The sequence below is a fragment of the Barbus barbus genome (genome assembly GCF_936440315.1).
Source record: "Barbus barbus genome assembly, chromosome: 19".
Classification (NCBI taxonomy): domain Eukaryota; kingdom Metazoa; phylum Chordata; class Actinopteri; order Cypriniformes; family Cyprinidae; genus Barbus; species Barbus barbus.
In genome coordinates, this window is record NC_136747.1 from 8,103,057 (window position 1) to 8,116,234 (window position 13,178).

The 13,178-nt window shown below is 36.3% G+C and overlaps 1 protein-coding gene across 3 annotated transcripts in view; it reads right to left on the reverse strand.

Annotated features, from left to right (window-relative positions):
* The window catches only part of LOC306885671 (dysbindin-like), a 39,626-nt gene extending 29,137 nt beyond the window's left edge, over window positions 1-10,489 (reverse strand). For all 3 annotated transcript variants that reach the window (XM_079442353.1, XM_079442352.1, XM_079442351.1), the window contains exon 1: window positions 10,243-10,489. In XM_079442353.1, coding sequence (XP_079298479.1) covers window positions 10,243-10,285 — 43 coding nt within the window. In that variant the 5' untranslated portion in view covers window positions 10,286-10,489. The remainder of the gene's footprint in view (window positions 1-10,242) is intronic.
* Between the last annotated feature and the right edge of the window lie 2,689 nt (window positions 10,490-13,178).

The window sequence follows — 13,178 nt, forward strand, 5'->3', positions numbered from 1 at the left end:
CTTGCTTTTCCCGTCTCCGTCCTTCTGTGTATGCGTGTGTGCGATTACTCTTTCACACTCAGGACTGGAGACTATTAAAGAAAAATAAGTATCTCAGCATTCTTCTCAGCTGAGGCAAATTAAGCTAATGATAATACAACACATTAGCACATTTGCTGTGGTCTTATGCTGAATTATCCTTTACTGTCATGGCCAAAAATATCGGCACCCTTGGTAAATATGATCAAAGGCGGCTGTGAAAATTAATCTGCATTGTTAATCCTTTTGAACTTTTATTTAAAAAATTCACAAAAATCTAACCTTTCATTGGATAATAAGAATTTATAATGGGTGGAAATTTCATTATGAAATAAATGTTTTTCTCTAATACACATTGGCCACAATCAATGGCACCCTTTTATTCAATACTTTTTGAAACCTCCATTTGCTAGTTTAACAGCTCTAAATTTTCTCCTATAATACCTGATGAGGTTAGAGAACACCTGACAAGAGATCAGAGACCATTCCTTCATCCAGAATCACTCCAGACCCTTTAGATTCACAGCTCCATGTTGGTGCTTCTTCTCTTCAGTTCACCTCACTCATTTTCTACAGGGTTCAGGTCAGAGGACTGGAATGGCCGTAGCAGAAGCTTGTTTTTGTGCTCAGTGACCCATTTTTGTGTTGTTTTTGAGGTTTGTGTTTGGATTATTGTCTGGTTAGAAGATCCAAACATGGCCCATTATAAGATTTATAACAGAGTCAGTCACTTATTGATTTTTTATCTGTTGGTATTTGATAGAATCCGTGATGCCATGTGTCTAAACAAGATGTCCAGGACCTCCAGCAGAAATATAGGCCCACAGCATCAAAAATACAGCAGTATATTTCATTGTACACATGGGGTACTTTTTATCCCTGTGTTCACCAAACCCATCTTGAGTGTTTGCTGCTAAAAAGCTAATTTTGTTTGGTTTCATCTGACCATAGAAGCCAGTCCCGTTTGAAGTTCCAGTCGTGTCTGATAACTGAATATGCTGGAGTTTGTTTTTGGATGAGCTAGGAGAATTTTTCTTGAAATCCTCCCAAACAACATGTGGTGATGTAGTTGCTGTTTGACAAGGTTTTCTGACCCCAAGACTCAACTATTTTCTACAGTTCTCCAGCTGTGGTCTTTAGCCACTCAAACTCTCCTCCTCACCATGCATTAGGACGATATAGACACACGTCCTCTTCCAGGCAGTTTCGTAACATTTTCTGTTGATTGGAAAATCTTAATTATTGCCCTGATGGTGGAAATGGGGATTTTCACTGCTCTATCTCTTTTCTTAAAGCCATTTCCCTGATTTGTGAAGCTCAATTATCTTTTGCTGAACATCAGAAATATATTCTTTGATTTTTCTCATTGTGATGGATGATTAAGGGAATTTGGACTTTGTTTTCCCTCCTATTTATATTTATGTGAAACAGGAAGACATGGCTGGATAATTGCATGTTCATAATCACCCTGGAGTGCTGAAAATGTTGAATATGAATGGGAATATACTTCAGAGATATTTTACTCATAAGAATTTCTAGTTGTTACGTTAGGATCCATGTGCAGCTTTATTAAAACAGAATGCAAGTCAAACAGGCAGAGATCAATAACGGGCTTCAAACACAACGTAGGTAAGGCAGAATCAAAGTCAGAGTTCAGGCTGAAGATCAGGACAGGCGGCAAACACACAGGATAATCAAAGACAAGGCAGATTGAATCAGAGTAGGCAGGCGGCAGAGAATCAGAGTCCAGTAAACAGTCCAGGTCATACACGGGGAATCACACACGGAATAAACGCTCGGAAATGTTTGCATGGCAAGACAAGACTTCGCAATGAGGAAGCTGGGAGAACAGTTTAAATAGTTCAGAGTCAATGGGAAACACCTGTGAGTGTAATCAGCCACAGGTACGGGGTATATGGGAAATTAAGTACAATGATAGTTAGTACTCAGGTGACGGTGCCCTCTGGTGGTGAGCGGAGGGAGCCACAGAGGCTGAATTTGTGACACTAGGGATGCCAATTATTGTTTCCAGCGAGTGTTTAAGAAAAACATTAATTTCATAATGATATTTCCCCCATTTTAAATTCTTATTATCCAATGAAAGGCTAGATTGAAATAAAAGATAAAAAGGATTAACAATGCAGATTCATTTTCACAGCCTTCTTTGATCATATTTACCAAGGGTGCCAATATTTTTGGCCTTGACTGTATATGTCATTTTATGGACAATAGAATGCCTTTATGTTAAGTAGTCAGACATATCAGGTCATATGGTGTCTCATCTGAAGTATGATTTGGTTAAAATTTGCTTTCTTTCAGTTTAAAGTCCCAGAGACCCAAGTGCAATAGTGTAAAATAATTATAGTAATTATTACCTATTAAATTCCATTGAAATGTTTTTAGTTGCTTTGATTAATCAAAACCAGTAGACAAATATTATTGATATTATTGAAGCTTCAACTGTGTCATTTCTCAATGTAACTGTTCATTTGACCACAGAAAAAGTAATAATGAAAATCTTAACTAATCAACGGAAAATAAAGCACAAAACAATCATATTTACTGTACTCTATTGATGAAAATAAGGAAACCCAAATTATTTATATGAAACATTTGTGATGTGTCATGTCTCCATTAACCTTTTTTTATGTGCATTTTGGAATATTGCATAAAAAAATGCTGGATGGAAGCACCAAGATGCGCATAAATTAAAATAATTAGCATAAAATACTTTTGCGCATAATTGAGTAGGATAAACTTTTTATCTGATAAGAAAAAATGCACATGGAAACACATTTACCACATAAATTCCACCATGCACATCAGAAAAGTCATGTGACTTGTCACATATGCACAATGGGACGAGATAACTTGACTAACCAGCTGATCGATCTTGTTGCACAGTGTCTTAGATCTACTGATCCTATGTCCTTACATACAATCACCTGAAAAACTAAAGTGAAATCCATTGTATTTAGCATTTATGGTAAAGATGATGACACCAGATGAACGATTCTGTTAAACAAGTTTGTAGCAAGAGGTTCCTGCCAGTACCTGTTCTCTTATTGTAAGTCAAATGAGCCAGATAACGGAGACTCTCACCTTTTGTTTGTAATGGCTCTTGGTGCCCCTGCCCCAGTCTTTGGGCAGTTATGCTGATTGGATTAGGAGTGGTTAAATGGGGCAGGTTGCTATACCTGAATACTTAATTTGCATGCTTTGTTTAAGGTCTTTGTTTAAGGTGCTTTGTCTCCATTCCTAAGCACTGCCCCCTAAATGTATATAAACTACAATGTAACACTGCCTTAGTTAGACTTTTGATGACTGCAGCGCCGCGCAGCGTGTTCTCAATAAAGAAGTCTGCTGAAGATACCCAAGAGTCTCCTGGTCTTCGTTTCTGAGTTTCCAACAACAGCATCTGAAATGTTGTTTTGGTCGTTCTGAAATGCCTGAGCAAAGTCTATGATCAAAGCATTTCTTGTCGTACGCGACTGCGCTCCCAAGCAGCAGGCATCCACCTCCAAAGGCAATGACAGCATTTTTTCAATATTCCAGTTTTGTGAATAAATTAAATTCGAATCATTGGATAGAAGAGATAAAATGAACAGAATCATCTCATCTCAGAATTGTCTTGGTTCTTTGAACCTCTATGACAGAGTCTGAGGTCCCAGTGCTCTGGCTTAATCTCGTCTGTCTGCACTGGGAACCAGAGGTTTGGACTTGAATTGACTCACTATTTTGAGAACAGCTTGACTTGACATACACCAAACACTTCAGGTTTGACCTGACTTCAAGTCATTTTTGACAGTCCCAGATGGGAACTGTGTACAGTGATATGTTCATCAAAAGTTTGAGGGGACAAAAAAGCCTATTAGTGTGAAATGTCATTCAAAATAACTGATTTGCTGGTGTTTATATGCATTATCCCAGCAAGCAAGTTAATCACGTCTGGACCTGTTTGATAGCAGCACTGAAAAACAGATTTACAGCCCATAATAACTGGCATGAGCTAGCTAATTATCTTCAATATTTCATTCCAATTTCATTTTGCAAATCATAATCATGGAACCCATGAATTCATGGCTATTCAAAAATACATTTATATAGTATATGCTAATTACACAAATCCATTTTACACTATTACTTAGTAATGTACAGTTTTATCATCATCATCTTCTTCTTCTTAATAATAATAATAATAAAAATAAATGTATGACTAATAAATCATGTAATAATAATAAATCATTTAATAATAATAATTAATGTAATAATGCAATAATAAATAAATTAAAAGCTAAACAGATAACAACAATTATATAATAATAATTAAATCATAATTATTAACTTAATTATAGAAGTTATACATTATATTAAAAGTAAACAACTAATAGCAGCAATAATAAATATATTAATAAATAACAAATTTGATAAACTTAATAACAAAATTAATATTTTTATTTAAACTAAACAAACATACAAGTAAATAGTATATATTTTGTATACTTAATCAGTAAGATTTGGAGGCCACCTTAAAAGCTTATTAAAAACAAAATATAAATGACAGTATAATTAATAAATAATATTAAATAAATATAATAATAATGACAAATAATAATTAATTATAATAAAACATATATTTTAAAACCAAAGTAATAAATTGTATTAAACAAATACTACTGCTATTACTACTAATAATAATAAAATATATTATATCATATCATATGATAAACCTAAAATAAAAAAGTTTTAATGAAAATTATATTTTTTATTAAAAAGCTAAAATGAATGAATGAATTAATGAATTGTGTATAATTTATTTGTAAGATCTGGAGGCCACCTTAAAGGCTTGACTCAATTGTAATTAATATATAGAGGCTAAAGGCTTGATAACACAAAGTTTGTTACAAAAATTCAATTGACAGTGAAAATTCTCACTCATAGAAAATGCTTGCTGACTTACTCTGACTTACAATAGTGTTATAATAAAAATATTTGTTGTTAACACGTATCTCTTAATATCTCATTTAATCACCTGAAGCAAAATGTAAATCAGCACATAATTCACATTCACAAAACAGTACTATTTTCTCCCTATATACAGTATAAAGCTGCATATGGAATATGGGTCAGTCCCAGTTCAACTATTATATCTAGACATTCATGTGTGTCTTCTGCACACTCACACACATATAATAATTCCCTCAGAGTGAGTCCTCCTTTTGCGCTCTCACCCACATCCGCCGTCAATTAATAGCAGCACAGATCCTACATCAAAAACCTCCTCTCATTTTCCTCCTTAAATTCCAGCTCTCGTTTTGAGCATCCACGTCCATTATTCCCAAATGTTTACATACCCTTCAACCTCCGGCGCCGTCAGCACACTTCACTGCTCACACTGAGGTTAAGTTGTTTGAGCAGCACAAGGCTGTTTTCCGTCTGAGCACCTGTTTAACCAGGTGCTCTGTGAATGTGAGCCTGCTGCTGTGCCAAACACCCTCGACTGTTACTGTACATGTGTAATGCAGCATGACACTGAACGCTGTATTCCCATCACAACTGCTTTTGCAGCAATGTTGTAAAGACATTTAACCTCCCTTCATGTAAAGAACAAAGGGCAACATGAGAGCTAATTAAGATTTGTGCCCTCCCCTTTAGCAACATTGCACGCTTACACTATAGATAGCTTTGTTTGTTATAACTGGAGCATTCTAACTTTGTTGTTATACGTTGCTTTCATGCAGTGTGCAATACTGTATACTTTGCTCAGTATTTACAAATATGTAAGTGGTTTGAGAGCATAAGTGTCATGAATCCGGTCTTTGCTATTTCGCCATCAGAGGGCTCCACTACCATTCAATCTATTTTCCACCGGACTCCATTTCCCATAATCCCATGCATAGGAACTGATTACAGACTCACCTGTTTCCCATCAATAGACTATTTAAGCAGCACACACTCACACTCACGGCTAAGTATTGTATCCTGGTATCTTGTTCGCTTGTTTCCCTTGCCCTGTCTGCCTTGTTTTTTTGCACTGCCTTGTCGTTTTTTTGACCTTGGACTGTTTACCTTGTGTTTCTGTGATTGCTTGCTGTCTGCCCTGACCATTGCCTGTTTCTGGATTACTCTTTTGTCTCGCCCTTCATTGTTGTTTGCTGGTGAATGACCCTACCTGTTCTGACTATGCCCTTTTTAAATAAAGCCTGCACATGGATCTCCAATTCTGTTGTCACGCTGTCCTGTTACAATAAGGAGGGTCAGTTATGACATTCTTAGTGTTTAATGGGAGTGTACAGGCTAAAGAGTTATTTTAGTGCAATTTGCTTGTTTCAATTCTCTGATTGGAGGAGATTCTCTGCAGAATCATGGGTAATGTAGTTTTTATCAGGTTTTATATAGCACTCTGATGCTAAACCTGATTATTTAAAAAATCAGTTGAAATAATGCCGGCTGATGGCTTCAACAAAAGAATATAGTATCGATTAACAACTTTGGCGCTCACAGTAGGTCTGTCTTTCATGGTTTGCAAGGTATTGTTAAAAATAATAAAATGATATTAATCAGCACATCCTTCTTGACTCATTATATTTGATTGTTCTTATTTGACAGTATTTGACTTTATTATCATTAGATTGCAGCATTAGGTCATTTTTCATCAAAATTTGTTTAAAAAGTAAGCAAAAAAAAAAATATTATTTTTTTTTATTTATGAGATTAGAACTAGATGCCATTTATTGAATTAAACAGGTTTCTTTATTATAATGACAGAGTTCTGGTTTTGTTGTGCTGCACACATGCAACACAGACAGCTTTGTTGATCATAACAGTAGCATAATCATCAGAGAGGATCTGGCAACCCGCTAATGAATAATATGAGTCAGATCTGCTCTGCGACCTTAGTGATCTAGAGACAATCAAGACATACAAAACACTGAACAAAGTGTGTGACTCATAAAATTATATAGTAGGCCAGAGACGATATTTGTACTGGATAAAGAAGATATAAGGGCCATAGATCTGACTCAATAAATATAGAATTTGCTCAGTACACTCAAAAAGTCATAGAGTACACTATAGTAAACATAGCAATCACATATATCCTATTTATGAACAAAAGCTTTGACCTTTTGACTTGGACAATTCATCTTTGTCAAAAACATGTCTGTAAATAAGCTTTTACCTCTTTTACAGTCCTTTTGTTCAACATCAAATAACACGCACACACCTCCAAATCCAATCCATGTCTCCAAGTTGTTATCCTTATGAAATAATTGCAGTTTATGAACACAGAGTAATGTCAGGAAGTGAGAGGCCAAGGGCTATACAGCACACTACCAAATTAATTCTACACTAATCATTTCTGTTGCATGCTAATTTAAACCACATTAATATTTAATATACAAGCAAGGGAACCCTGGCACGCATAAAGTCAAATGAAGCAGTGAAGAGACAAACAAGAAGACAGTAAGATTAGAGCCCTGCTCTCTGTTGAATTCAGCTCAATAGTCTTTAATCAGCACCTCTGTCATCTCACTGACTGCATGGCTGGATTTAGCTGTCAGCAAAAAACGCTGTGTAAATCCAACCGAAGACTATCCAACAATAGATCTCAATTGAGCATCCCCTAAAGCCTCTTTAGGAAACAATTCACTCTGAATTTGGATTTTATCATTTACTCACCCTAATGTCTTTCCAATCTGTATGACATACTTTCTTCAGTGTGACACAAAAGGAGAAGTTTAGCAGAATGTCCAAACTGCTGTTTTCCATACAATAAAAGTGCATAGGGACCGGGGCTATCAAGCTTCAGAAAGGACCAAAAGAACACCATGAAAGTGATCAATATGATATGTGCACTATATCCTTTTAAAGTCTTACAATATTTTATTTGAAGAGAAAAAAACTAATTTAAATCTTCATTCTTCATGTCATTCATCTGCATTCAACGCTTCATCAATCCCCTTGGTTGCATACATTCAAACATGATGCATTAAGACGTATCACATAGCAGATTTATGTCAGTGACATCAAATGGAAGTAAAAATCCCATTTATTTTCTTTATAGGGGAATTGATTTTTACCATTAATGTATAAACCCGTAATGACAGGTCTACTGTGAGCTATGAGGTTGTTAATCAATGGAAAATGGATTTGTTGAAGACAGATCAGTTAGCCTTAAAATAATCATGTTTACCATATAAATCTCAGAGAAAAACTACATTACCCATGTTTCTACAGAGAATCTCCACCAATCAGAGAATCAAAACGAGCAAATTATGCCCAAAAATGTGTGCCGCCCACTCCCATGAAGCACTACAGTTGATTACATACATATAAAAAAATCTATATCTTACAAACTGTAGGTTTATATTTATCCATTGATAAGGTCAATCTTTGTCTTTTTTGTTCAATTTTCAAATATGTTTTTGCTTCCAATCAAAGTTTGGTAATGTTGTCATTCACCTCGTAGCTGGTTGGTTTGGTTCATGGCTTATAACGCTTTAATTTCTTAAAAATCCCTATTAGAAAAATGAAGGTGAACTAGTTCTCTGTTGGTTCTCTTGTCTTGTGACACATCATTGATTGCTGTACCATATTTGAATATACGTTAACAAGAATGAGATTTTGTGTGATGTGTGAACAGTTTCTCCTTTTGTGGTCAATGGAGGAAAGAAAGTCATACAGGTTTGTAGTCTGAGGAAATGGCAGATTTTTTTTTTTTCAGATAACTATCTCTTTAAGATGGATTAATTTACTGGCTTAACTACTTTGCGTCCAAACACTGCAGAGACAGAATAACAATCACTTCTGATGCTGATTGGAAACCAAAGGGAGTTGAGGATCATTGAGAGCAGGTGGTTTGCGTAATTAAAGATATCCTTGGATGAGATTTCCAGGGTCTGAAAGAGCCTTGACAGTACTGTAAATCGTGTTCTGAGGTGGAGAGACGGACAGGGGGCATGGGTGGGGTCATCATAATAACGAGACTTAGAGAGCTCTCCCGCACTACTAATCAACATGAAAGCCAAACAGACCCAAAGGCGGTGGGAAAACGGCACATAGAGATGTGAGGTTTTCTTTATGTGTGTGTGTGTGTGCGTGATATCACAGTGTGTCTCTGCGCTCCATCAATACTCAGTACTCAAGTTTGTCCCCTGAGGATTCTCCCTCACATAGCTTTCACACTGACTCATACATTCTGCTATTATTCCACTCGCCGCTGCTCCAGCATCTTCACATGCAATGAAATATTAACAAAAGTTTTTCTTGTGAAAAATAGTACTGGACAAGGCTAGAAAGCTGCAGCTTGGAGACTCTAGCAACAGTGCTTTAGAGCAGCGCTTCTCAACTGGTAAAACATGCAAATAATGCGAAATGCTAATGAGTATATGCAGTCATATAAGCATACATTGTTAGCATAACTAAATAAATAGGCTAATCGATGTTTACAAGACGGTGAAAATACTTCCCGTCATTGTTGACGTCAAAGGAGTTAGCAACACCTTTGGTGATGCCAAAGATCGTGCATCCAATCAAATTTCATTGTATTTTGATGAAAATGAATCTGTATTTGGTAGAAGCTAGCCAAACTGGGCAGATGACAACATGGAGAGGTTTCATGACATTCTCTTACTTAAAAGAAGATAAACACAGTTTTTGTCAACTACAGTGTTTTGGCCGATGAATTACTGGCTGCCGAGAGTGTGAAACCATCGAAATTTAAGATGCACAATAAATTAGCATATTTCAGTTCATGGTAATGGGAATACATTTCAGCATTTGATTTTAAGGATAGATTTGTTTACTTTTGCATGATAAACTACATTTATTTTGGCTTGCCACCTTAAGTCCAGTGTAAAATCTGGATCTGGATGCAATAAAATTGCGAAGAACCTCTGATTTAGTGCTAAAAGACACAATGCTGAGTACAAGAAAGATCTATGCCTCCTTTCTTTCTTCCATCTTACTGCAAAGCCATTAAGTGATTAATAAACATCCAACATAATGAGACATTTTATCACTCCACCCACTATTTCCACCCTCCAATTGGAAACAAAAAAAGGCAAGTCCAGTAAACAACTGTTATCTGAAATCCTGATCAACAGCTGCTCTGCTCCAGTATGCACATCTTTAAACAACCCATGCAGAGTCACTAAAGCACTGCGGGTCAGAAGATACTTCAACCATCAGCAGTAAAAAAAAAGAGAGAGACACTATACTTACAGGAATTCCTCTTGCTGCCACTGGCGGATGCTGGGGAAGACATCCCAGAGCCGATGCTGAGTCTGACCAGGAGTCTTGCAGTGGGAGTGCCGGAGCGTTGATGTTCGTTTACAGCCCAGGCAACCCGCCACACATCTTGAACGTCTAGACGAGCAGCACTGGAGGGTTAGAGACACACACACACACACACATGCACGGCCAGTGATTCTGTGGAGCAGTGCAGCTTGCAGCAAGCGCTCGGCTGTCTGATGGACCGAGAGGCAGAGCAGCAGTGAGTAGTAGATAGGAATGTACCACTCAGCATCTCAGGAGGGGAACCACTCAGAGAGAGAGAGAGAGAGAGGAAGAGAGAGACTACATTAATAGAGCATTGAAATCATGAATAGAAGAGGAAGAAGAACACAGATGACAGAGCGAGACCAACATTCTGCAAAAGATCTTCTTTTGTATCCCACAGAAAAAAAATCATACATGTTTGGAATGGCATGTGGGTGAGTAAATGATGTACTATTCCTTTAGTTCACATTTTTACATTCACACAGGTCAGGGAGTAATATGCAACCTGCTGCAATCTTTGCTCATTTCTGGACACAGATTTGAGCCACTTACCTGAGCTATACATGTCATGTGATTAATCACTCGTAGCACAATAGTGCAATCAAAATACTGATTGCATAATGGCAGCAAAAGAACTCTTATAGTCTCAAACCCTTCACCACTAATCATCTTGATGTCTAACAGTGACAACAGGAGTAGCAGACAGGAAAGAATATTAGTCCAATTTATATATTTCAAGAGCCCTCCAAAAATCAGCCACTGATAAATCCCAATGTCCATTTAAAAAAATAAAATAAAAAAGACCAGTGTATTTTAAGTCAGACCAGATTTTATCATTTATTTTATCATTTAAATATTATAGTTTTTATTTGTATATTTTGTTTATTTATAAATTCCATTGCATTTTTTTAAGTTTTGGTAATAAATGTAAAATGAACAATAATTTTTTGTCTTATTTAGGATTTTTATATATTTCTGTAATGGTACAATGGTATTGTACGTGGCAATGTTAATGTGTTTGGTCATGGCGAAGTATATATACAGAGTGCCAAGACATACTACTGCTAAACATCCAAAACATGCTGCTGTGAGCATGTATGAAATACTGCTGCTGCACAAATAACATATGAATTCACCCCCATGTATAACATACATGATGTCACCTCATAGCAGATCTGTGCAGGTGGAGCTGGGGAAGGAGGATGCTTTCTGTGGCTAATGGTTTTAGTTGCAGTATAGTTAACTATAATAGCCAGTTGCACTTGAATAATTTTTAATGAAGAAATGCTTTTTAGCAGCAGAAAGGTGTACTTTCAGCTTCTGCCAAAAGGGGTGAACAATCTCATGCTAACCAGCACAACCTTGATCCTAAAATAGAACCCAATCTCAAGCTTCATTCAATTAAAACATGAGAAATTAATTATTATAAGAAAACTTATTTATATTTATTCAAACTCATCTTAAAATTACCTGTTACCTACAGCTCACTCATGCACGAATTCAGTAGTTTAATTTATTTGTCAAAGGACCACAAAAGCTGCACTACATTTGCCAGTAAACAATAGCATCACCGTATGAAAAATGACAGCTGCCAGTATTAGATGGATAAGCTATTTTTTTCATCCAACATGAATGATACACCCTGGCAGTCAATATGAAGCTAATTAGATATCATAACGAATACATGTAATTGGTTTGAGAGGCAGGGAGCCGCAGCTCCTCTTGATTGCCTCTCCAAATGATTGGACGCCAACTGTAGCGCCGTCCCAGAGTGAATCATTTGAGAGCTCAATAAGCAGAAGATTAGATTAGCACAGCTAAACACAAATCTGTTGTTATTCAAGACAGTCCAGAACATAAAGCATATAGCTTTTTTAAAAACAAAGAGAAAATGGCTCTTTGTCCTTGTATTAGATTAATATATTTGGCAGATGCTGATAACATGCACTGATAAATTCTGTACAATAAGACCTGAAATGTGAGTATTAAAGGAATAGGTCATCCAAAAATAAAAAGTTTCTGAAGAATTTACTCACCCTCAGGCCATCCCAGATGTAGATGAGTTTGTTTCTTCAACAGAACAGATTTGGAGAAATGTAGCATTACATCACTTGCTCACCAATGGATCCTCTGCAGTGAATGGGTGCCGTCAGAATGAGAGTCCAAACAGCTGATAAAAAACATCTCAATAATCCACGCCACTCCACAAGTAATCCACACCACTCCAGTCCATCAATTTACATCTTGTGAAGTAAAAAGATGTGTTTTTGTTAAGAAACAAACCCATCATTAAGAATTTAAACTGTTGCTTTTGGCCAATATACCAGTCCATAACCAATTATAATGCTTCCACCAGTAAAGAAAAAAGAAAAAGTCCATTCCCTGTTGTCCTTTCATATCAAAATCCATAGGATTTGTTTAGAACTGTTTTAATCTGTTTTCACTTGATCTGTGCATATTTCTCTCCTGATTCAGATTAGATTTATTTGTCACTGGAGAAACCAATTTTATGGATAGAGGACTCATATTTTAATCGAAAACAATTGTTTGAAGTTAAAACCGTCTTAATGATGGATTTGTTTCTTAAAACACACAGCTTTTCACTTCAGAAGACATGGTGTGGCTTACATGTTTTTACCAACTGTTTGGACTCTCATTCTGATGGCACCCATTCACTGCAGATAATCCATTGGTGAGCAAGTGATGTAATGCGGTCTGTTCCAAAGACGAGACTCATTTACTTCTTGCATGGCCTAAGGGTGAATACATTTTCAGCATGAACCATTCTTTTAAAAGATTAAATAAAATTTAGATTTTATGTTGAATTTAAAAATACATTCCTAACAAGCCATTTATAGTCATTTATAGTAAGCGTCATT